At 42.6% G+C, this 24,939-nt stretch overlaps 1 protein-coding gene across 5 annotated transcripts in view; it reads right to left on the reverse strand.

Moving 5' to 3' along the window:
- SV2B (synaptic vesicle glycoprotein 2B) overlaps window positions 1–24,939 on the reverse strand; it is a 262,076-nt gene that overhangs the window by 87,082 nt on the left and 150,055 nt on the right. For all 5 annotated transcript variants that reach the window (XM_059879070.1, XM_024981807.2, XM_005221735.5 and 2 more), the window contains 1 exon segment: window positions 12,148–12,929. In XM_059879070.1, the coding sequence (XP_059735053.1) occupies window positions 12,148–12,598 (451 nt within the window). In that variant the 5' untranslated portion in view covers window positions 12,599–12,929.

Below are 24,939 nucleotides of genomic sequence, written 5' to 3' on the forward strand. Positions count from 1 at the left end.
TTCTGCAGTCCGTGGGATCACGAAGAGCTGGCATCAGTCAGCGACTGAACAACAATGACAAATGTGGATTTAGAGCTCAGTGGACTTTTTCTAGTTCATTAAAGTTTTCCATGGTAGGGGCAAATATAGAGGAATCCATATAAATTAATAAATATCATATTTTTATTCCAAAAATTGGTAAACCATTAGTTAGCAAACATCTTTTATTTAGATCTTGAGGAGTGTGCTTACAACAGTGGAGGGAAAAAAAAGTCCTTCAAATCTTTGCAGGAATCATAGCCAAAGATGTTCTGCAAGCAGTGTAGACAGAATGTACTGAGACATCTTTGCTACAACAAGAGTTCAAACCAGTTAGAAGTGGAACCTCATCTGTTGGAGATGGATCACAAGGACAGAATGAGTATTAACTGATTACATACTGTGTGCAGACCCTGAGCTGGACAGTTAGCACAGTGGCATGGTAAGTGGCTTCAGTCATGTCCAATTCTTTGTGACCTTATGGACTGTAGCCCCCAGGCTCCTCTGCCCATGGGATTCTCCAGGCAAGAATACTGGAGTGAGTTGTCACACCCTCCTCCAGGGGATCTTCCTGACCCAGGGATCAAACCTGTGTCTCTTACGTCCCCTGCACTAGTAGGCAGGTTCTTTACCACTCTCAGTCAATTCTCCCAACAGCCCTGAGAGCTAAGGATTCCTCCTAGTCTCCCTCCGTCCCCTCCCCTCCTTCCCCTTTCCCTCTTTCCCTTTCTCTCCTCCTATTTATTCTCCCTCTTTCTTTACACAATGCTATTTACTCCATACACACAGAACTCCAAACAGCTTTGATTCAATCTTGATTAAAATCAGAGTAGAAATCCAGGATCTGTAAATTTGAACAAGTGGTTAATAATTAGCAGTTGTTGACACAAGTGTTTTCAGACTGAGGTAAGCTCTATCCTTTGATGTAGGACTTAGTTGAAAGGCACACACACACACACACACACACACACAATAGCAGAGACAAGTGGAAAAAGTGCCTCACTCAAAGCTAAATCCATATTTAACATGTAGCCGACATCATAAAGATGATGATTTTGTTTCAAGACCTTCTCTTTGCAAGGATTTCTTAACCCCCAATGGTTAACTGTGAAATTACTTTTCATCTTGAAATTATGATGCTGATTTGGGGATTGGTTGATTAGCTGGCGGGTTTGTTGGTTTTAGAGGAAATTGTTTTTCTTCATTGTATGTTTGTTACAGAAAATTGAACTTACTCACTAGCTTTGTAATAGTCAACCCTCTGACTATGAATTCACTGATCTTATTATAATAAACACAACCAGCTGTGTACAAATGTAAACCTCTTGAAGTTAAGAGAGCTTGTCTTCTTTGCATAAGTCATCTGTTTTCTTCCTTGAATAAATTAAATAAGAAAAACTGATGCTTATAGCAGAAATATTTTAAAGCTCCACATAAAAATCTCAATTTTTCAAAACACTCAAACAGCCTCTACTATTTCCTCTACATAATGGTCCAGGAATTGCATATTTCCCCTTGGACTATTCCAATAACCTTCAGCCAGCTCTCCCATCTGACAATTCATTCTTCATCAATGTGGGGATTTTGCTAGTTGCTAAATATATCACCTCCCATTAGACATTCCAGAACTGGGGAAATAGCCACAGAGTGGATTTAGGGACCTACCAGGCCCACTGTGAGATGGACCTGAGCCAAAACTGCATTGACCACCTGACTTCCATTGTTCCTAGTCTGACTGATAGACCACCGTGACGTTCTGAATCTCCTGGAATTAGTGTCAGTCCAGATCCCATAATCCTCAAAAGGTCTGATTGTTTCCTTTTCCCCAATGCCTGGTAGAAAGCCAAAAGTCCCCTGGGAGAAACTGAGAGAAAGATTAACCAGAATAAATTTTGGGCAAGGGTACTGTGATCCTTTCCTTAAGGAGACCCAGCCTCCCCTTCATTCATGGATTTGGGGCTTATCAACTGGCTCAAACCTGGGAAATGATTGAGGAACTGTGACTGTTTTTTGAGACAGGTTAGACTTTTGCTCCCTTGACCTGGAATCTTTCTGTTTATACAGCTCAAACAAGAATTTAGTAAGCTTCTATGTATTTCATCTGGGAATCCCTCAGTCTCCAGGAGCCGGGCTGTCCCGGTCCCTGTCTGGCTCTGTGGTCCATTACAGCAACACACCCTCCTTGACTTTGGTGGTTAGGTGCTGCCGCTTGAGCCCTGCCACCCAGGGTCCCATGACTCCTCCTGCACTCAGGCTCCTCACTGCAGTGGCGGAAGTCCCCACTGTGAGGTCTGGCTTGCATTTAAGAGTGATCACAGAGGACTTCCCTGATGGTCCCATGGATAAGAATCCACCTGGCAATGCAGGGGACACAGGTTTGACCCCTGGTCGGGAAAGATTCCACATGCCAGGGAACAACTCAGTCCATGTGCCACAACTGCTGAGTGTGCATGCTGCAAGTACCGTAGCCCCCGCTGCCAGAGCCCGTGCTCATCAACAAGGGAACCCCCACAGTGAGGAGCCCACATACCACAAGGAAGAGCGGCCCCCACTCACCGCAGCCAGAGAAAGCCAACACACAGCAACAAAGGCCCAGCACAACCAACAAACTAAACACTAAAGTTTAAAAAAAGGTTGCTTATCTTATGTAAAAAAAATAAGAGTGATATGCTGCTGCTGCTAAGTCGCTTCAGTCATGTCCGACTCTATGCGACCCCACAGACGGCAGCCCACCAGGCTCCCCCGTCCCTGGGATTCTCCAGGCAAGAACACTGGAGTGGGTTGCCATTTCCTTCTCCAAGAGTGATCATAGAGCTCTTCAAGGATGTTAGGAGGTGGCCTCACAAATTTATTTCTCATAGACACAGTGAAAGATATATGCTGTGGACCCTCCCAAGATGGGTGCATAGGTTTTAAATGACAAATCCATTCTAACATTCCAATCTCCCTAAGCCTCTGAATCTCTTCCTCTACATAAAGCCTAGGCAGGTCTGGCACTCAAGTTTATACACTGTGAGCCAGCGTCTGGTCCATGTTTTAGCTACCCAACTAACCAAACTGGTAGAGCCCTTTTTAACTCCTCAATCTTCAATATTAAATGCTGATTTCTGTTTAGCAAGTCCATATCAATTAATGCAGCCCGATTCAATTTTATTTTCCTTCCCCATTACCCCACACCCTTAATATCCATTCCCACACATGTTTCCTGAACTTCTGTGTAAATTAGAAAACCAAGTAGTTCTTTTGCAGTGTAACAGACCTCCTCACAGGCTTCCCAGGTGGCTCAGTTGTAAAGAATTTGCCTGCCAATGCAGGAGACACAGGTTCAATCCCTGGCTCAGGAAGGTCCCCTGGAGAAGGAAATGGCAAGCCACTCCAGTATTCTTGCCTGGGAAATCCCATGGGCAGAGGACCGTGGCGGGGTACAGTCCATGGAGTCACAAAGGGTCAGGACACAACTGAGCATGCATGCAATGCAAAGACTTCTTCATGGGTCTCACTTTGACCCTCACTTTTAAGGACCTGCAGTAACTTGAGTCTAGTTATACAAGTCCAGAGGAAAAGAGGGGGTTGAGGTCCTCAGGAGAATCAACAATGTCTTGCAAGGCAACTGCCACAAGGGAGGCAATTATAGCTTCCTCATCAAAGCAGGGTTACACAGGTGGAGAGGCTGCATCTACTGGTGAAGAAGACGCACCAAAATTTAGAAGTTCAGTGCCCTCGGCTTCATCAGGGTCTTCCCATACATCCCCATGCCAACCTCCAGGATCTCATTTCTTGCCTATCAACAGTAGACATTCTGTGAGGCTGGGAATTCAACTCTGCACTTGTAATTCAGTCACTTAGAGGATGGGATTCTGGGTTTGGTTGTCAGCAGTCTCAGGAGATAAACGTCTCCTTCAGGGCAGACACAGAAGATTCGGAGTCACTTATGTAGTGCTTGGTGCTGGGAATTTGAGCCCTAAGTTCATTCATTTCTTTTGCCACTTTGTCAATGACATTAGGAGCAACCAGCCAATCTCATACTCATTAATTTGACAAAAATGTTAGTCTAACAAAAATGATGTCCCAGATCCTTGTCTCTTAAGTATCTGAACATGAGTATCCAATGAAATGTTGTATATCCCTGTGGCCACATCATGCTGTGAACACAGAAGTGCTCTCTTTGCCATAGGAAATAGAGTCAATGCTGCCTTTAAATCTAACTGGGTCACAGGACCAATTCCAGAAGCTCCAGAATCAACTCAGTAAACATATCCTTCAGATTCTGTTCCCTTAGAACCACGTCCAGTACCAAAATCACTGGAGTAGAGTTGTCATCTTGAATCAGCTTTTCACTCTCTTCCTCAAAGTCATTTAATAGCTCTCCATTGAAAGCTCTTCCATTGATTGTGCAATCAAGCCCTAACTCCAAAACATGGCAATCAGTGTGGACTCTGTTAAGGGTCTATTCTAAAGAATCCCATGATCTAAAAAATCATAAAAACAACTGATACAATCAAACACAAAGAGATTATATGAAAATTCCTAGTGGTGGATTTCACCATAGTGAGTATTTGTTTCCATGATACTAAGTAAGTACTTATTGAGCACATGTTGTGTGCCAGGCTCTGGGGTATAGGCGGCCCCTCGTTTTAGGAACTGACACTCTGAATTCAGGGCTAAAGATAAAGCGGCTCATAAATCAAGTGTTCTGCCCTGATGCTCACTATGAATTTGCATATAAAACAATTAAAGGATAATCTTTCATGACAGTAGAGTAATACATCCATCTCTGAGCCCCTATGGAAATTCAGTGCACACTTTATTCTAATGAATCCACTCCATCTGACATTGCTCCACGTCCTCCCTTAGCTCATACAGACATCACGCCCCAGGGGTCCCCTATTAGGTTCTAAATCACTGTCTGAAGCTGTAGGACTCCCTGAGCCTTCCCACTGCTGATGGCAAGAAAAACTAACAGCCAATAAAATACCCACAGAGCAACTAGACCCTTTCAGGAAATCCAAATTCTGAAGGCAAAAGTGGAACTGTGGCCTAAAAACAGATCTCTTTCTTCTCATCAGCATGAAGGTGGGAATCACCCACAGTTCCAGCTTAAGGAGTATTTTTTACAATTATAGGAAAACCTTGGTGGTAATTTACCAAATTCAGGCAGAGAAGGACACTGTTGGTTTGTTTCGTGTGTCATGAATAAGTACTGTCCTGCTGCTGCTAAGTTGCTTCAGTCGTGAACGACTCTGTGCGACCCCAGAGACAGCAGCCCACCAGGCTCCCCCATCCCTGGGATTCTCCAGGCAAGAACACTGAAGTGGGTTGCCATTTCCTTCTCCAATGCATGAAAGTGAAAAGTGAAAGTGAAGTCACTCAGTCGTGTCCAACTCTTAGCGACCCCATAAACTGCAGCCTACCAGGCTCCTCCATCCATGGGATTTTCCAGGCAAGAGTACTGGAGTGGGGTGCCATCGCCTTCTCCGAAGTACTGTCCTAGCTATAAGGAAATAAGGATTAGAGATGCCAACAATTTGATGTCATTTGAAAAGGAAAATGTCACGCCAGATAGTCCTTAACTTCCTATCTTCAAGTCATATTAAATGATTTTTTCCTGTATATAACCAGAAAATACATAAATAGTAACTAAAAGGGATTAAAAAGAAGCGTAGATTCATTCATCAACCACCTAAAATCATGGAAGTCTTCAAGAGGAAGACTCCAAAATCAGCACAAGGACACACAGCCACTGCACAGAAGAGCAGATGTAAAAGCAGGCCGCTCAACTCCACAACCTGCCAACCTCAGGTTCTGTCCCTTACGCTGTCTCTGTTTCCTTCACATCTGAGTAAAAGGGATAACACTGAACACTGCATTGCACAACTGCATAGTTTGGTATTCTATGTTTCTCGTGTGAACTTTATTTTCACCATTAGAGCAAAACTCACTGAGGGCTGGGACCTGCCTGCCTTGCATTGCCACGAGAGAATACTACACGGAAATGTTCAGTGATCCTTCTAAAAATAAGAATAACGAATTTAATTAACAGATGAGTGCCTTCTTCTTGTCTTAAAGGGAACTACCCGCTTCATAAGAGAAAGGGCTGAAGAAAAACAAATATAGTATATTAACACACATATATGGAACCTAGAATATATGGAACCTAGAACGGAGAAGGCGATGGCACCCCACTCCAATACTCTTGCCTGGAAAATCCCATGGATGGAGGAGCCTGGTAGGCTGCAGTCTATGGGGTCCCTAGGAGTCGGACATGACTGAGCAACTTCCCTTTCACTTTTCACTTTCATGCATTGGAGAAGGAAATGGCAACCCACACCAGTGTTCTTGCCTGGAGAATCCCAGGGACGGGGGAGCCTGGTGGGCTGCCGTCTCTGGGGTCGCACAGAGTCGGACATGACTGAAGTGACTTAGCAGCAGTAGCATGGAACCTAGAAAGATGGTGCTGATGAACCGATTTGCAGGGCAGCCATGGAGACGCAGCCACAGAGAAGAGACTTCACACGGCGGGTAGGGGGAGGAAGGAGAGGGTGGGAGGAACGGGGAGACTGCCATGGAAACATACACACTGCCATATGTAAAACAGACAGCCAGCACGAATTTGCTGTGTGACTCAGGGAACTCAAACTGGGGCTCTGCGACAACCTAGAAGGGTGGCGTGGGGTGGGACGGAGGTTCAAGAGGGAGGGGACCCTTGTACACCTATGGCTGATCCATGTTGTTGTATGGCTGAAACCAACACAATATTGTAATTATCCTTCAATTAAAAATAAATTTAAGAAAAGAAATAACTGCTGAAACTGTAAAAAAATAAAAAAGAAAAGAAAAAGAAACAGAGTTGAGCCTTGAATGCTAACATTTTTCATGGGGCTTTTTCTTCCCCAAATGAGACAGTTTTAGATGTGACCCACTAAAACACAACCCTTGAAGGAAGCAAACTTTCATCTTTCTAAAAGCTCAGCGAAGTGGCACAGCGGCACCTAGATATTTTTGTTACCTGGCCTGGGGATGCTTCTTTTATCTTCTGAATGGATTCATCCATTTCCAGGAAGAAAAATAACAAAATAGTTCATGATTTGAGGTCTGAATTTGGGAGTGGGAGGAGTTCTCCCTCTGAATTCTTTCCCTGGAACATTAACTAGGGTCAAGTCTAGAGGCATCACTTTCAGTGTCTTTTTTCCTTTTTCTTTTTTGGCGGAACTACATGGCTTGAGAGATTTCAGTTCCCCCACCAGGAATTGAACTCGGGCCAGGGCACTGAAAGTACTCAATCCTAACCACTAAACCACAAGCAACTCCTCCAGTTTTTTTTCTTTTTTAATAACAAGAGAGTTAAGAGAATGAGAAGACAGCTTACAGACTGATAGAAAATATTTGCAAAAGACATCTGATAAAAGACGGTTATCCAAAAACTACAAAGAACTCTTAAAACTCAATAAGAAAGTTAAAAAGCTAATTTAACAACTCCAGTATTCTTGCTTGGAGAATTCCATGGACAGAGGAGCGTGGTGGGCTATAGTCCATGGGGTCACACAGAGTCAGACACGACTAAGCGACTTTCACTTTCACTTTCGAAGACGTTAATAGACACTTCACCAAAGAAGGATGCTTGTTAATCACTAAGACATGTCTGACACTTCTGTGACCCCATGGACCGTGTAGCCCACCAGGCTCCTCTGTACCATGGGATTTCCCAGACAAGAATACTGGAGAGGGTTGCCATTTCCTCTTCCAGGGGATCTTCTCAACCCAAGGACTGAACCCATGTCTCCTTCATTGGTAGGTGGGTTCTTTACCACTGAGCCACCAGGGAAGCTATACAGAAGGTATACAGATAGCAAATAAGTATATGGAATGATGCTCCACATCATAGGTCATCAGAGTAATGCAAGTTAAAACAGCAAGATACCATATCACACCTATTAGAATGACCAAATCCAGAACACTGAAGACATCATATACTGATGAGGATGTGGAGCAACAGAAACTCTTATACACGCTGCTGGGAATGCAAAATGGTACAGCCCCTTTAGGAGACAAGTTGGCAGTCTCTTACAAAACCAAACTTATTCTTCCCATACAATCCAACAATCATACACCCTGATACCCAAAGGAGCTGAAAACTAACTATCCATACAAAAACTTGCACATGGACATTTATAGCAGCTTTATTCACAGCTGTCAAAACTTGGAAGCAACCAAGATGCCCTTTGGTAGGCAAATGGATAAATAAAACTGTGGTCCATACAAATAATGGAATATTATTCAACCCTAGAAAGGCATGTGCTATCAACCCATGCAAAGACAGGGAGGAAACTTAAATGCATATTATTGAGCAAAAGAAGCCAATTTGAAACAGCTACATACTATATGAGTCCAATTGTATGAAATTCTGGAAAAGGCAAAACCTTATGAAGACAGTAAAAAAAAAAAAAAAAAATCAGTGGTTTCCAGAAATTGGAAAATTGATTTTAAAAAAAAGTAAAGAAACAACCTTAGCAATAATAATTAAAACATCTTGAGCACCAATGATGGGCAGCCACCATTTCAGGCAAGTTAAATGCATTAAACTCATTTAGTCCTCAAAAATCCTATGAAGTAAGATATCCTTAGTGGCTCCATTTTGCAGAGAAGGAAACTGAGCACAGAGAAGCTAAGTAATTCCCAAAGTCACTCTCCTAAGAACTGGAGGAGGCAGGGTCCACTTGGCTGCAGGGTCCAGGCTGTTCCGTGATCTCAGTGCAACTGTGCCAAGTTGCTTCAGTCATGTCTGACTCTTCTCAACCCCATGGATTGTAGTCCACCAGGCTCCTCTGTCCATGGGATTTCCCGGTCAAGAGTACTGGTGTGGGTTGCTGTTTCCTTCTCCAGGGGATATTTCCAGCCCGGGGATCAAACCTATGTCTCCTGCATCTCCTGGTTTGGCAGGCAGGTTCTTTACCACTGAGCCACCAGGGAACTGCAACTCTCTATAAATGCTGCAGGGAGACGATAATAATACAAAGTAACAAGAACCAACAGTGGTTTAGTGGCCATGGAGCTTACCAGCTTTATCTCATACAATCCTCGCACCAGATGTATCATTACCCTATTCCATATATAGGAAAATTGATCATTAAAGAAGTGACGACTTGCCCAAGACCACTTGCCAAGAAAGATAAATGACAAAGCCATTTGCCAAAACCTTGTTGACAGACACCAGTGTCCACACTGGCAACGTTCCCCACACCATGCTACCTCTCTGTTGGAAGAAATTTGTGGTGTTCAGGTACCCTATAGGGTGCCTGACAACTGGAGAGAAGTCTTCCCCATGGCATGACCTCCTTCCTAAAGTCCATGCATGAAAGAAAGGCTGTATGGTGTAGCAGAATGAGCACAGATCCTAAAATCAGAAAGACCTGGGTTGAAAGTCCAGCTCCAGCAATTACTATGTGCCGTTGAATACAGCTCACTGAGTCTGCTTCCTGATATGTAAAAATGGGATGAAAATTCCTATAAGCACCATGGTGACTATGAAGCTGACATGAGAAAATGCATAGAGAAGCCAGCCTGATGAGACTCTCCAGTCACCCACCTCCCTGGATCCATTAAGGGGCCCCACAAGTGCATATGGGAGCCCATCTCTGTCAGGGGTCTGCCTGCCCCTTTTGGGCTGAGTCATAGCATCTTCATCGTAAACACTGAAAGCAAAACTTTACAACGTGGGTTCTCCAGATTGGGACCATGTTTCCTCAATTCCCAGCATTTGCCCTGGGAGCCAGCTCTTAATGAGGTTGTTGGGTACCAGGGTAGTGGAGAGACCAAGAGGGCATGAAATCATTACCGACATGCCAATTTGGACTAATACAAATCTAGGGTTTCAGTTGAGAATACCACAAAACAAAATAATGGTCTTGGAAATGTTTAGATCAACAGGCAACAGTTTCGTTTTGTCAGGGAGTTGGGATTCATTTTGATTTTGTCCTTTTAAAAAAGTCTATTGAAACTTGAAGAGACAGCAGAATTTTGCTGACAAAAATAATAATAATTTTTTTATTATTTTAAAATAATAAAAAAAAACTCTGGGTGACATCTTGCTTCTTGAGTCATTTCTTTTGTTTGTATATACTTGGTCTCTTTTGGTTCCCTGATAGCCATACCTGACAGAGATCTCATAATTTTAAAGGTCCCTTTAACTTTAATTAAACAGGAATAAATAAAAAACGTGGGTGTGTTTGGTTTATTACACTTAGTGTAACTTGTTTCATCCATGTTGTAGCTTGTGTTAGAATTAACTTCTTTAAGATTGATTATTTTTTTTACATTTATATTCATTAGAGATAGTGGCCTGTATGCTTCTTTTTTAAAAATTTTATTGAAGTATAACTGATTCACAATGTTGTGTAAATTTCTATTCAGCAAAGTGATTCAGATATATAGGTCTCTCTATATACAGACAGGTATCTTTTCATATTATTTTCCATTACAGCTTATCACAGAATATTGAATATAGTTCCCTGTATGACCTTACAATGTATCCATCCTATATATAACAGTTTGCCTCTGCTAATCCCAGGCTCCCATTCCTTCCCTCCCCTACCTCCACTTCCCTTTGGCAAACACAAATCTATTTACTACATCTGTGAGTCTATGAAACCATTTTTAAAAGCCTCCAGGGACAGTTTTTTATGCAGATGTTTTCTCCATTTTATACCCTAGTCCTATTTATTGTGGCTGTAAATCAGGGGCCAATGAACTATAACCCACAGGCTAAATTCAGCTTGCTACATTGTTTCTAAATAAAGTTTTATTGGAACACAGTTGTGTCCATTTGCATATTGTCTATGGCCTCTTTTTTGCTAGAGGCAGAGTTGAGTAGTGGCGACAGAGACCATCTAGACCTGTAGAGAAAATGTTTGTCAATCCCTGCTCTAAAGCAGGCAGTGGGGCCAGAATGGCACAAAATGTTTGAAAGCACGCATCCTTACCATAATCAAATAATTTTCTGTTTGTTAATACCTGTTTGTCCTACTTTATATAAGTTCTTTGAGAGGCAAGGACAACATTTACCTTGTTCAATATTTTTTCTCCAGGGCTGGAGCAGAAAGACTAAAACATGGTATACAAACAAGAAATATCTGTTGAATGAATGAACTAAATTTCTGGGTGGATTTTGAGTTCTTGAGGGTCATAACGGTTAAAATGTCTCAGTCTTGAGTAAGAACCTGACTCACGGTAAGTTCTCTGACACTGTACTTTTGCTAAACAATCAATTGTATGGACTGTGAATTTAGAGAATGAATATGTTTTGTAGGACATTTAATGACCAAGACAAGCCCTTGTCTATATTCTGATGAATCTCTTCTATGCCACACTATTTATGCCCACACTCTCTCTAACTTCACAAAATTCTCTGTGCCTCAAGCCCTGATATCTGAAGTCTGGCTCTGATGGTGCTAGTCTCATCAAGGATTTGCCAAGCTCCCGTCCTCCATCCCACGGACTCCATCTGTGCTTCACAGTGTGGCTCCCAACAGCCTGCAGGGGCTCTGCGGGTGGCTCAGCCCAGCATTTATCGCCAAGACACACGGGCGTTCAGCCCACTAACACTTATATACAAGAGAAACCAGGAGCGGATGTTAATGGATTCTGGAAAGTCACAGAGAGGACTGAGTGGAAGAGACATGCACACACACAAAACGAATTTGTTATTTGGATATGGAAGATGATTTAATATAAAGAAGAGAGAAATCAGACTCTCAGGGCGGAGGAAAAGGAAGTATAACCTTTAAAATCTGTGAATCCCTATATTGTATGCCTGTAACTTATATAATATTGTACATCAGCCATACTTCAATTTTTAAAAAAAAAGACTTGGAAAAAAGAACTAAAATCTTGAGAGTCAGTTCTCAGTAGGAACCTAAGCTCCAATATCTATCAGCTTTGTAAACCTGTGCCTATTAAATTCTCTGAGATAAAAACACCTTCATGACAAAATGGATATAAAATGATGGTGCTGCAAGGACATCATGGTAGATTTAAGACGCCTAAAAGTGACAGGTGCTATACAAATTATACCGCTCTTTCCCGCTTCAGATTTTCACGCCACAGGGAGAATGAGCTCTGAAAAGTTCTACTTACCAAGCATTCCTTTCTTGGAACTAGAGAGACACATGTCCTTCTCGGCACTGGGCAGGGCAAAACTCACCACGAACACTTCCACCCCATCAGCCATCAGGGCCAAACCCAAAACAAAAAAGAGGGTCCACTGGAAGCGTCCGTGGCCACACTCATCAATGATGGTCTCGTACTGGTGCGCCAGCTGCTCCTCGTCTTCCATCCGCTCGGCCAGCAGGTCTGCCTGGCCCCGAAGGCCGTCGGCCCTGGAGGACGCCATCTTGGCCTGCTTGGCCTTGACGTCATCCGGGTGAGGGATGCCCTGGTACTCGCCTTCGTAGATCTCATCTTCCTCATCGTGGCCTTCCGTAACGTCACTCTGCGCATCCTCTTCTGGATTGGACTCATTGCCACGATAGTAGCCATCGCTGGGGGCGTAGCCCTCGTAGTTGTCCTGGTATTTGTAGTCATCCATTCCTCGGCTCTGGGGCTGCCTGCTTGCCTCTTGAGCTATATTCCCTTCACTATGATAGAGGTTTGGGCTGTTTCAATAACCATCATCCATGCCAGGTACAGACGTTTAAATGTAGACTTCTTGGGTGAATGTGACACCCTTTGTCTTTTGCATTCAGTGGCTATTGGAAGTCTTTGAAAAGTTGCAAAGTCTGGCCTGGTCTTCAGCAGTCCAAAGGCGTTGTGTTGAACGTTGATTAGAAATGGGTCCAGCTGTTCTCCTTGACAAGGAGCCCACAGGACTTGGCAGCTTGCTGACTGGCCTGATTTGTTCTGCCACTGAAGGTTATGCTCTGGAGTGAAAGAAAGAAAAGACTGTTATGAAATGTAGAAATTCTGGCAAATTACTCTCAGAATTGAACAAATATATTTATTAGTGCCAAGGTTTCATGTGTAAGGTGGAGGGCATCTTGATTAGACATCAGATTCGTATCAAATGAATGAGCCTCAAATCAGTGAGAAAGAACAGTGGTCAGAGAGCCCTTGGAAGCACTGATTAACCCATGAAAGGGGTCAAGTCTTATATTAATACAAGAATGAAATGTAAAGTGGGCAAGACGTTTTTCAATGCAAGATGATTTTGTGTTATGGATTTTCTGTTAGAATTAATCAAGCTTTTGGCAACAGGGCAGGTTTATTACAGTTCAGCTTCTGTTATGAGAAGACCAGCTTCTCTAACTGTCAAGAAGTGTCTGTGCAATTTTATACCTAGAAATGTATGGCTAAGAAATATCTAGGACCATTTTCCCCAAGGCTCAGCTTACTTTTGATACTTAGCGTTGTGGTTCCAGGGCTACTCTGATGTCCTTGCACTTGCCTTAAATAGGTGAGAATAGTTGCTGAAGACCTAGAGTCAGAGAGCTTGTGCCTGAAATTCGATCCTGCCACGCAGTGGCAGTGTGATCATGCGCATGTTTCTGAGCCTCAATGTTCTCATCTGTAAACTGGAGATAATCAATAGCACTTAACTCATGAGGTTGTGCATAAAGTGCTCAGGGTAGTGTCAGACTCGCTTGGTAAGCACTTTTTAAGCTTTTTTCAAACTTTTTATTTTACACTGGAGTATAGCTGATTAACAATATTATGATAGTTTCAGGCGGACAGGAAAGGGACTCATCCATATACACAAGTGCATCCATTCTCCCCCAAACTCCTCTCCCATCCAGGCTGCCACATAACACTGAGCAGGTTTCCCTGTGCTATACAGCGGGACTTTGTTGGTTATCCATTTCTAATAGAGCAACCCTATTTAAACATTGATGTTCTTTTGCTCTTTTTTCTTCCTAGCTCCAATTCTAGGAACCAGGACCCAGTATTGTCAGACCCAAGACCTTACCTTGTATCCCAATTCCAATCACTGGGTCCATCTGTTGATTTCCATGCCCAGCAGTGAAATATTATTGCGTGCATGTACGCATGCTCCATCGCTCAGTTATGCCTGACTCTTTGCAACCCCATGGACTGTAGCCCGCCAGGCTCCTCCATCCATGGAATTCTCAAGACAACAATACTGGAGTGGGTAACCATTCCCTTCTCCAGGGTATCTTCTCAACCCGGGGACAGAACCAGGTCTCCCACGGTGCAGGTAGATTCTTTACCATTTGAGCTACCGGGGAAGCCCAGCAGACCCTGTCCTAATCACGTCCCTATAACCCTAGTGCTCACAAGGTCTGCAACCACCATTTAACGATGTGCCCTGGGCACCAGAAACTGTGCTAAATGTACCACATCCTCTATCCCTAATTCCTACAATGATCAGAAGGAGAAGAAAACTGTGCCTGTATCTTTATCTTACAGATAAATAAATTTGTATTAGACCATGCCAGACTGAACCATGTCAAATTAATATTCTAAATCTGTTTTTATTATATCTGTTTAGGACCACAGGAGGAATATAAATCACATGTAAACAGCATGAGAGCTTAGCAGAGTGCTATAAAAAATGGAGAGAGGATGCCAACTGCCTGAGATCTGGTGTGCTATTTTCATCCTGGGGGTTCTGCAAAAATGTCATGAACCAAAAATGATAGATATGCAATTCCAAAAGCACATGTGGGAAATACCACTCGGGGCAAAGGTCCTGGGACTCACTTTGTGGAAAGAAGCAGATCTTTGTCAAAACGAATTCCTCTCATCGTACCCAGTTAAATGGACCGCTGTGAATGTCAGATGTCATGGAGTCGGGAAGACTATCATGTGTTGTGGGTTTTCTCCTCTTTCACTGAGAAATGCCAACTCATTTTCTCAGCAAAGTATTTTCTAGAGAATACAATAATTAATCATTTTCTCTGTTACAGATTGAGTTGGGAAAAAATGGTATACTGAAACCCTAACTTCCAGAACCTCATAATATGACCTTTTTAGGAACTACATCGTTACAGAGGTAATCAAGTTAAAATCAGGTCATTAGGGTGGCCGCTAATCCAAGATGACTTGTGACCTTATAAAAGGGGGGAATCTAGATGTGGAGACAGACACGCATAGAGAAGATGCTGCCTTCTCTATGTCAGTGGAAGGGTACCACTGACAAGACAAGGGAGGCCTGAGGCCACCAGAAGGGAGGAGAAAGACATGGCTCACAGCCCTCAGAAGGAGCCAACTCCCCTCAGAAGGAACCAACCCCCCTCATTAGGACTGATCAAAACCAACACCTTGATTTTGGATTTCTAGACTGTGGCACTTTGAAACCATCAACTTCTTTGTTTAAGCCATTCAATTCATATTGCTTCGTTATGGCAACATTAGGAAATACATACATTCGAAAACATTAGCAAGTCTAGTGTTTATCAGCTAAACAGCAATAATAAAACAACCAGAAGAGCAGCTACTAAGATGAGCATGTTACCAGCATTATCTCATTACCCTCACAGCCAATAAAGAAGCAGTACTATTCTCTCCATCTCACAGATGGAGACACTGGGGGCCAAGAGGATTCAAGAATGTCACACAGAGAATCAATATCAGGGCTTGGATTTGAAGCCAGCCTCAAAAAGCATGTTAGGGATGAGCTTCTGATTCCCAGGTTCAAGATTGTTTGCCCATTCTCAACAAACATTCCCCAAGATCCTTGGTGCTTAAGGCAGTGTATTAGGTATGACATGACTTGATCCCCACTCTCAAGAGGTCTACCCCTCATGAGACAGTCAAACAACACAAAGCATCACACATCATAAAAATGACAATCTTGATTGTCAATAACATTATCTTTCATTTATTGGATGCTTTGTGGCTTTGACCCAGGTACAGTGCTGAGTTTTGTAGCATCTTCCAACCAGGCAAGAACCCTATGAAGCAGGGGCTGTTTTTACACTCAGTTTACAACAAATAAGACTGAGGCTGAAGAGGCTGGACAGATGCCAGTGTCCCGGTTTGTAGTTCTCTCAGAGGATTCAGAGAAGGGAGAGATCACCATAGGCTGAGTTCTGCCGAAATAGCATTCTAGAGGTTAGGGGCCTTCCAAGGGCAGGCAAGCGCTCAGAGAAGCAAACAACAGAGAAGGGGGCACTGCGGGCTGGAGGACAGGGAGAAGCAAAGGCATAGAGTCAGGGATGGCTTCACTTGTTGTGGCAGCAGTGAAGCATCCGCCCACAGCAGAGGATCCAAAAGGGGGCAATCACAGAAGATAGACTGGGGAGGTAAATAGCAATCAGTCTGAATGCCCTGCTCAGGGACTGGGAATTATCCTTTGAGCAAAAGGAGCCCTGAAGATGGTTGTTGAAGTGAGTAAGAGTGGTGTGTCGTGTAGAGTGGGAATCTGGAAAGATGTTGCTAGTGGGGATGCAAATCCTGATTTTTAAGTGAAAACCCAGAGACAACGAAACCAGGTAGAAGTTTTCATCTGTGTGTGTGTGTGTGTGTGTGTGTGTGTGTGTGTGAATAGCCCAGAGGTCAGGTTAGGCCTGGACAAAGGAGGTGGCCTTCAGACAAGAAGAGAAGGATAAACACAAGGAGAGGTTCACAGGAGAATGAGTGATGTATTTCCTGGCAGGTGAGAAGAAACAGCAAGGACAACTGGGATGATGATGACTCTAGGGAGGCAAATTCTGGACTGGAAATCCTACAACTGCTGTACAGTTAAGACAAGCAAAAATCTTCTTTCAAGCCGATCCACCTTTTTGGAAGGTGAAGTGAAAGTCATTCACTCAGTCGTGTCCGACTCTTTGTGACCCCATGAACTATACAGTCCATGGAATTCTGCAGCCCAGAATACTGGAGTGGATAGCCATTCCCTTCTCCAGGGGATATTCCTAACCCAGGGATCAAACTCAGGTCTCCCACACAGCAGTTTTTACCAGCTGAGCCACCAGGAAGGTGGCAGGATATATACCAGGCTTCCCAGGCGGCACTACTGGTAAAGAACCCACCTATCAATGTAGGAGACATAAAAGATACAGGTTCGATCCCTGGGTTGGGAAGATCCCCTGGAAAAGAAAATGGCAACCCACTCCAGTATTCTTGCCTGGGAAATCCCATGGACAGAGGAACCTGGTGGGCTACAATCCCTAGGGTCTCACAGAGTCAAACACAACTGAACCGACTTAGCAGGCGTGCATGCAGGGTATATAGCAGAGTGGTTCAAGAACACAGCCCGAGTGTCAAGGCACCAGGTTCAGATCCTGACTCTGCCACTTCCTGCTACCTGTGTGCAAGCTACTGGTCACTCTGTGCCTCAGTTTACTCATCTGTAAAGTGGCCGCAATACGAGTGCCCACACTGGGGATGTGAGAAGATGATACATGAAGACTGCTTAGCACAGTGCCTGGCACAGGTGTGACCAACATAAATTTGAATTATTATCATTGTTGTTGTTATGATTATTATCTGAGCATTGATAAGGAAAATGTAGCCAGGATCTCAGCTTGAGCTTTGCTGAACTCCACTTGAGATCTGAGGCCCATCTGGACTGGGCTGGGGAACCAAGTACAGAGAAAAACAGACATTTAGTTATTCAGGAAAACCACTGCTTCTCAAAAACGGCCTAGCACAAATCTCTTAAGCACCCTCCTTTAACTCTTACATTCTATTACCCTCTGCATCTGTGCCACCTGATTCAAAATCACTGTGTGGTAAACACTTGTTCGTAATTAAATATCACAGAGAACAAAGCTAAAAATATTACAATCAAATGATGTAATGCTTCCCAAAATGTGTTCTGCAGAACATTAGGCCTTTTAATATGCTCATTTAAGGGAAAAAAGAATTTCAAGAGAAAATGAGTTTAGGAAACGTTGTGTATACTCTATTCACCATTTTCTTTCAGAGACTAGTAATTCACATGGCTATGTTAAAAGCTGTGAGAAGACCTGCATAAAGATCCATTTCATACCACAGTGAGCTACCACAACACACACATCAGATTTGCTCCAATCAACAGACAAACGACAGCAAGCATTAGCTTGTATGTGATGAACTAGAACTAGAACCCTCATACATTGCTGGTAGGAATGAAAAATAATTCTCCCACTTTGGAAAACAGTTTGGCAGTTTCTTAAAATGTTCAACATATGCTTACCAAACAACCTGTTGATTCCATCCTAAGAATGTACCCAAGAGAAGTTAAGACATAATGCCCACAAAAAGACTAATACTTGAATGTTAAAAACAAAATAATTTATAATAACCCCAAATTGGGAACAATACAAATGTCCATCAACTAATGAGGGATGAACAAAAGGCAGTCTATCGATGCAAGGGAATAACAACCAGAAAGAAAAAAAGAAAAACTCTACTGGCACATATTACAACACGGAGGAACCTCAGAAACATTACGTCAATTAAAAGAAAGCAAACACAGAGGGCCATGTACTGTGTACATGTGTGTGTATCAGAGCAAATCTGATATAGATTCCGTTATATGAAATCTCCAGAATAGGCAAATTTCAGTTCAGTTGAGTCGCTCAGTCATGTCCAACTCTTTGAGACCCCATGGACTGCAGCACGCCAGGCTTCCCTGTCCATCACCAACTCCCGGAGCTTGATCAAACTCATGTCCATTGAGTCGGTGATGCCATCCAACCAATTCATCCTCTGTCATCCCCTTCTTCTCCCACCTTCAATCTTTCCCAGCATCAGGGTCTTTTCCAATGAGTCAGTTCTTCGAATCAGGTGGCCAAAGTATTGGAGTTTCAGCTTCAGCATCAGTCCTTCCAATGAATATTTAGCACTGATTTTCTTTAGGATTGACTGGTTGGATATCCCTGCAGTCCAAGGGACTCTCAAGTCTTCTCCAACACCACAGTTCAAAAGCATCAATTCTACAGCACTCAGCTTTCTTTATAGTCCAACTCCCACATCCATACATGACTACTGGAAAAATCATAGCTTTGACTAGATGGACCTTTGTTGGCAAACTAAGTCTCTGCTTTTTAATATGCTGTCTAGGTTGGTCATAGCTTTTCTTCCAAGGAACAAGCATCTTTTAATTTCATGGCTGCAGTCACCATACTCAGTGATATAATAAAGTCTGTGACAAATAAAGTGACAAAATAAAGTCTGTCACTGTTTCCATTGTTTCCCCATCTATTTGCCATGAAGTGATGGGACTGGATTCCATGATCTTAGTTTTCTGAATATTGAGTTTTAAGCCAATTTTTCACTCTCCTCTTTCACTTTCATCAAGAGGCTCTTTAGTTCTTCTTCACTTTCTGCCATGGGGTGGTGTCATTTGCATCTGAGGTTATTGATATTTCTCCTGGCAATCTTGATTCCAGCTTGTGCTTCATCCAGTCTGGCATTTCACATGATGTACTCTGCATATATGTTAAATAAGCAGGGTGACAATATACAGCCTTGACGTACTCCTTTCTCGATTTGGAACCAGTCTGTTGTTCCATAACTGTTGCTTCTTGACCTGCATACAGATTTCTCAGGAGGCAGGTCAGGTGGTCTGGTATGCCCATCTCTAAGAATTTTCCACACTTTATTGTGATCCACACAGTCAAAGGCTTTGGCATAGTCAATAAAGCAGAAGTAGATGTTTTTCTGGAACTCTCTTGCTTTTTCAATGATCCAACAGATGTTGGTAATTTGATCTCTGGTTCCTCTGCCTTTTCTAAATCCAGCTTGAACATCTGGAAGTTTACAGTTCGTGTACTGTTGAAGTCTGGCCTGGAAAATTTTGAGCATTTCTTTGCTAAGGTGTGAGATGAGTGCAATTGTGCGGTAGTTTGAGCATTCTTTGACATTGCCTTTCTTTGGGATTGGAATGGATAAGAAAACCTTTTCCTGTCCTGTGGCCACTGCTGAGTTTTCTAAATTTGCTGGCATATTGAGTGCAGCACTTTCACAGCATCATCTTTTAGGATTTGAAAGAGCTCAACTGGAATTCCATCACCTCCACTTGCTTTGTTTGTAGTGATGCTTCCTAAGGCCCACTTGACTTTGCATTCCAGGATGTCTGGCTCTAGGTGAGTGATCACACCATCATGGTTATCTGGGTCATGAAGATCTTTTTTGTATAGTTCTTCTGTGTATTCTTGCCACCTCGTCTTAATATCTTCTGCTTCTGTTAGGTCCATACTGTTTCTGTTCTTTATTGTGCCCATCTTTGCATGAAATGTTCCTTTGGTATCTCTAATTTTCTTGAAGAGATCTCTAGACTTTCCCATTCCATTGTTTTCCTCTATTTCTTTGCATTGATCACTGAGGAGGGCTTTCTTATCTCTCCTTGCTATTCTTTGGAACTCTGCATTCAAATGGGTAGGTATATCTTTCCTCTTCTCCTTTGCCTTTCACTTTTCTTCTTTTCACAGCTATTTGTAAGGCCTCTTCAGACAACCATTTACCCTTTTTGCATTTCTTTTTCTTGAGGATGGTCTTGATCACTGCCCCCTGTACAATGCCATGAACCTCTATCCATAGTTCTTCAGACACTCTATCAGATCTAATCCCTTGAATCTATTTCTCACTTATACTGTATAATCATAAGGGATTAATTTAGGTCACACCTGAATGGTCTAGTGGTTTTCCCTACTTTCTTCAATTTAAGTCTGAATTTGGAAATAAGGAGTTCATGATATGAGCCACAGTCAGCTCCCCATCTTGTCTTTGCTGACTGTATAGAGCTTCTCCATCTTTGGCTGCAAAGAATATAATTATCTGATTTCAGTATTGACCATCTGGTGATGTCCATGTGTAGAGTCTTCTCTTGTGTTGTTGGAAGAGGGTGTTTGCTATGACCAGTGCGTTCTCTTGGCAAAACTCTGTCAGCCTTTGTCCTGCTTCGTCTCGTACTCCAAGGCCAAATTTGCCTTTTACTCCAGGTGTTTCTTGACTTCCTACTTTTGCATTCCAGTCCCCTATAATGAAAAGGACATCTTTTTTGGGTGTTAGTTCTAGAAGGTCTTGTAGGTCTTCATAGAACCATTCAACTTCAGCTTGTTCAGCGTTATTGGTCAGGGCATAGACTATGATATTGAATGGTTTGCCTTGGAAATGAACAGAGATCATTCTGTCATTTTTGAGATTGCATCCAAGTTCTACATTGCAGACTCTTGTTGACTATGATGGGTACTCCATGTCTTCTAAGGGATTCTTGCCCATAATAGTAGATATAATGGTCATCTGAGTAATATTCACCCATTCCAGTCCATTTTAGTTCACTGATTCCTGAAATACTGATATTCACTCTTGCCATCTCCTTTCAATTTGTCTTGATTCATGGACCTAACATTCCTGGTTCCTATGCAATATTGCTCCTTACAGTATTGTACTTGACTTCCATCACCAGTCATATCCACAACTGGGTGTTGTTTTTGCTTTGGCTCCATCTCTTCATTCTTTCTGGAGTTATTTTTCCACTGATCTCCAGTAGCATACTGGCAAATTTATCAAGACAGAAAGCAGATAAGTGGTTGCCTGGGGCAAGAGATGGGAGAGGGGAGTGACTGTAAGTAAATTTGAGGAAAGTTGAGTGTTGGGAATATTCTAAAACTGGATTATAGTGATGGTTGTTGCAAAACTATAAATTTAATAAAGTCATTTACTCTAGTGAGTGGATTTTACATCATGTGTATTTTAATAATAAATTATATATTAAATATAATAAATTAATTGTTCAGTCATGTCTGACTCTTTGCAACCCCATGTACTGTAGCCTGCCAGGCTCCTCTGTCCATGAAATTCTCTAGGCAAGAATATTGAGTGGGTAGCCATTCCCTTCTCCAGGGGATCTTCCTGACATAGAGATCAAATCCAAGTATCCTGCATTACAGGTGAATTCTTTACCGTCTGAGCCAGTAGGGAAGCCCTATTATGTTAAATAATTTTATAACATATATTATGTAATAAAGCTCCTATTCTCTCCCTTTTACTTCCTTCCAAAATCTATTTAACAGGATTTAATTGATTGAAACCAGTGTTTCCCATGATTATGGACCTCTTTTTTCTTGGAACCTGTATTAACATTTATGGAATATCGGCTCTTCTAAGGGGGCTTCTCAGGTGGCTTGGTCATAAAGAATCCACTTGCCAATGCAGAAGAGGCAGATTCAATCCCTGGGTTGGGAAGATTCCCTGGAGTAGGAAATGGCAACCTGTGCCAGTTTTCTTGCCTGGAAAATCCTATAGTTAGAGAAGCCTGGCAAACTACAGTCCATGGGGTCTCAAAGAGTTGGACACAACTGAGCAACTGAGCATTCCTGCAGACTCTTCTACATAGTGAAGCACTAATTTTGTGTTTAGAACCTAAGTTTTATTCATCTTAGGATTTTGTCATGCATTGAAAGACCACTTGGCAGGTATCCCAGAATCTATCTGCATGCAGGACCCATTAGAAGTAAGAATTAGCTAAAAAGAAATAGCCTGGTTGTAGCCCAGTGGGCCACAACCACAACCTTCCAAGATTTTCCACCAGCTTCAATCAAATCAAATGTGGTACATTAAAAGCCCAGACTGTAGCTCCCTGGATGCAAACAATAATAGACGATGTCCCCTTAGCAAAGATACCAGTAGACTCAGACCACCCCTGGGAAACTGAGCACACTCCTTGGCCTCTTTAGCAGGAGTCAGTAGCAGTGCCCTTCAGCTGATATTGGCCTTCACCCCAAAGACGCAGAGCAGAAGAACATGACAGATAACCCACGCTAAGGAAAACGAGTGTACCAACACAGGAGATGGCTGGGGACTCCTGAAACTATTTGGCGGGAATTAATGGGGGACTGAGGCAAAGAGGGGTAAAGCCTGAGAAAAATGTTATTTAGAACCTTGGTGTAATTCTGTCTTACATGAACAAGGATAGGAAGGTCAGCAAACTCAGTTGAGTTCACTCAGTTGTACACGGATGAGCACTAATGAGATAGCCAATGTGTCAATTAGCTTTGCATACACCTCTTACTTCACTTCCCATCCTAATTGTACAGGTCATGCCAATAATGAGTCCAAAGAGAAGGCAGGGGATTCTGTACAAAATATTGTCAGTAGTTTAAGAGAAAGACTACTGGACCCCAGGATACAGGATGTGAACTATATAGTCTTATGCCTGCCGTCAAGTCATGGTGGGAACCTGGGTGAGGCATTCGGATCCGTGTGTCTAAATGACAGGCTGCCTTGTCATATCTACATAATATATATGTATATATATATATACATATATTATTGGAGAAAGCAATGGCATCCAACTCCAGTACTCTTGCCTGGAAAATCCCATGGACGGAGGAGCCTGGAAGGCTGCAGTCCATGGAGTCGCTGAGGGTCAGACACGACTGAGCGACTTCACTTTCATTTTTCACTTTCATGCATTGGAGAAGGAAATGGCAACCCACTCCAGAGTTCTTGCCTGGAGAATCCCAGGGACGGGGGAGCCTGGTGGGCTGTCGTCTATGGGGTTGCACAGAGTCGGACATGACTGAAGTGACTTAAATATAAAATATATATATATTTTTATACTGTAATTGTGTATTTCATCCAAGAGATTGTGAGCAATTCTAGGATAGATAAACTCTGGATTTTACTAACTTCTTCATCTCCAGCACCAGTTACAGAGTCTGCAGAAGATCCTTGAAAATCTTTGCTCAATAAAGGAGGTTAACAGTTATTCAGTGCCTAGAGGGTTAGAGAGATCACAAGTTATATACCTGCTCATGTGCTCAATCAGATCCGACTCTTTGTGGCTCCATGGACTGTAGCCCACCAGGCTCCTCTGTCTGTGGAATCTTCCAGGCAAGAATACTAGAGTTGTTGCCATTTCCTACTCCAGGGGATCTTCCCAACCCAGGGATCAAACCTGCATCTCTCACATCCCCTGCACTGGCAGGCAGGTTCTTTACCACTAGCACCGCCTGGGAAGCCCTAACTCAGTGCCTGCCTGAAAGCAAATCAAAAATGACCCACGGGCCACAATTCCCCTGCCTTTGCTATAAACAGACCAGCTGGCTTACCTTTATCAAAGAAAAGTCTGATCAGTTGACATCCTGAAGATGCCACCTTTTATAAGGAGTCATTTACTCTTTTACTTCCCTACTGGCTTTTTATTGACATCGAGGTCTCAGTTGATATGGCCCAGGATGCAATGATTCTAAGGACAACTTGAGTTATTTGTTATGAACTATAGAAGATAAAACATGTTTTAACCACCTGCGATGCTCCCTGAAATACACTGCTTGATGTTTCTGTAGGAGGTTATATCTTCTATGAGCAGAAAATACCAAGACTTAATCTGGCTGGTATTGGAAGATGTTTTCTCTGAGGTTTCCAACAATCACTGTCCCACTTAAAACAGAATGAGCTCATTAGTGTGATATTAAAAGTACTTCTCTCCTCTTAGCTGAATCATCCTGCTTTTCTACTGTGTTAAAACAGAAAGTGAGTTTCCAAGGTGTGAGAAATGATTATTAAGAATCAAACCACATGATCTTTTTAGTTAGAGGGAAATAACAAATATTTTAAAGTACTATCAAATCCTTTAGAGTAATGTCAGCCTTAATTTGACTGTTGAGAGGTTCTTCATTTTAAATACAAAAGCAAAATAAAAATTTATGGAGAAGAGTGCTAATCCAAGCATTATTTAGAACATCAAGCCTGGAAAACAATCCCTGTATATTAAACAACAAGGGCTACACGGTTCAGTGGCAAAGAATACATCTGTGAATGCAGGAGACATGGGTTCTATCCCTGGGTTGGGAAGATCTCCTGGAGGAGGAGACGGCAATCCATTCCAGTACTCTTGCCTGGGAAATCCCATGGACAGAGGAGTCTGCCAGGCCACAATCCAAGGGTTTGCAAAGAGTTGGAAGTGACTTAGCAATTAAACAACAACAAAATAAATGTTGGCATACTTATACCGTTAAATATTATGGTGATATAAAA

This window comes from Bos taurus, chromosome 21, assembly GCF_002263795.3.
Source record: "Bos taurus isolate L1 Dominette 01449 registration number 42190680 breed Hereford chromosome 21, ARS-UCD2.0, whole genome shotgun sequence".
Lineage (NCBI taxonomy): Eukaryota > Metazoa > Chordata > Mammalia > Artiodactyla > Bovidae > Bos > Bos taurus.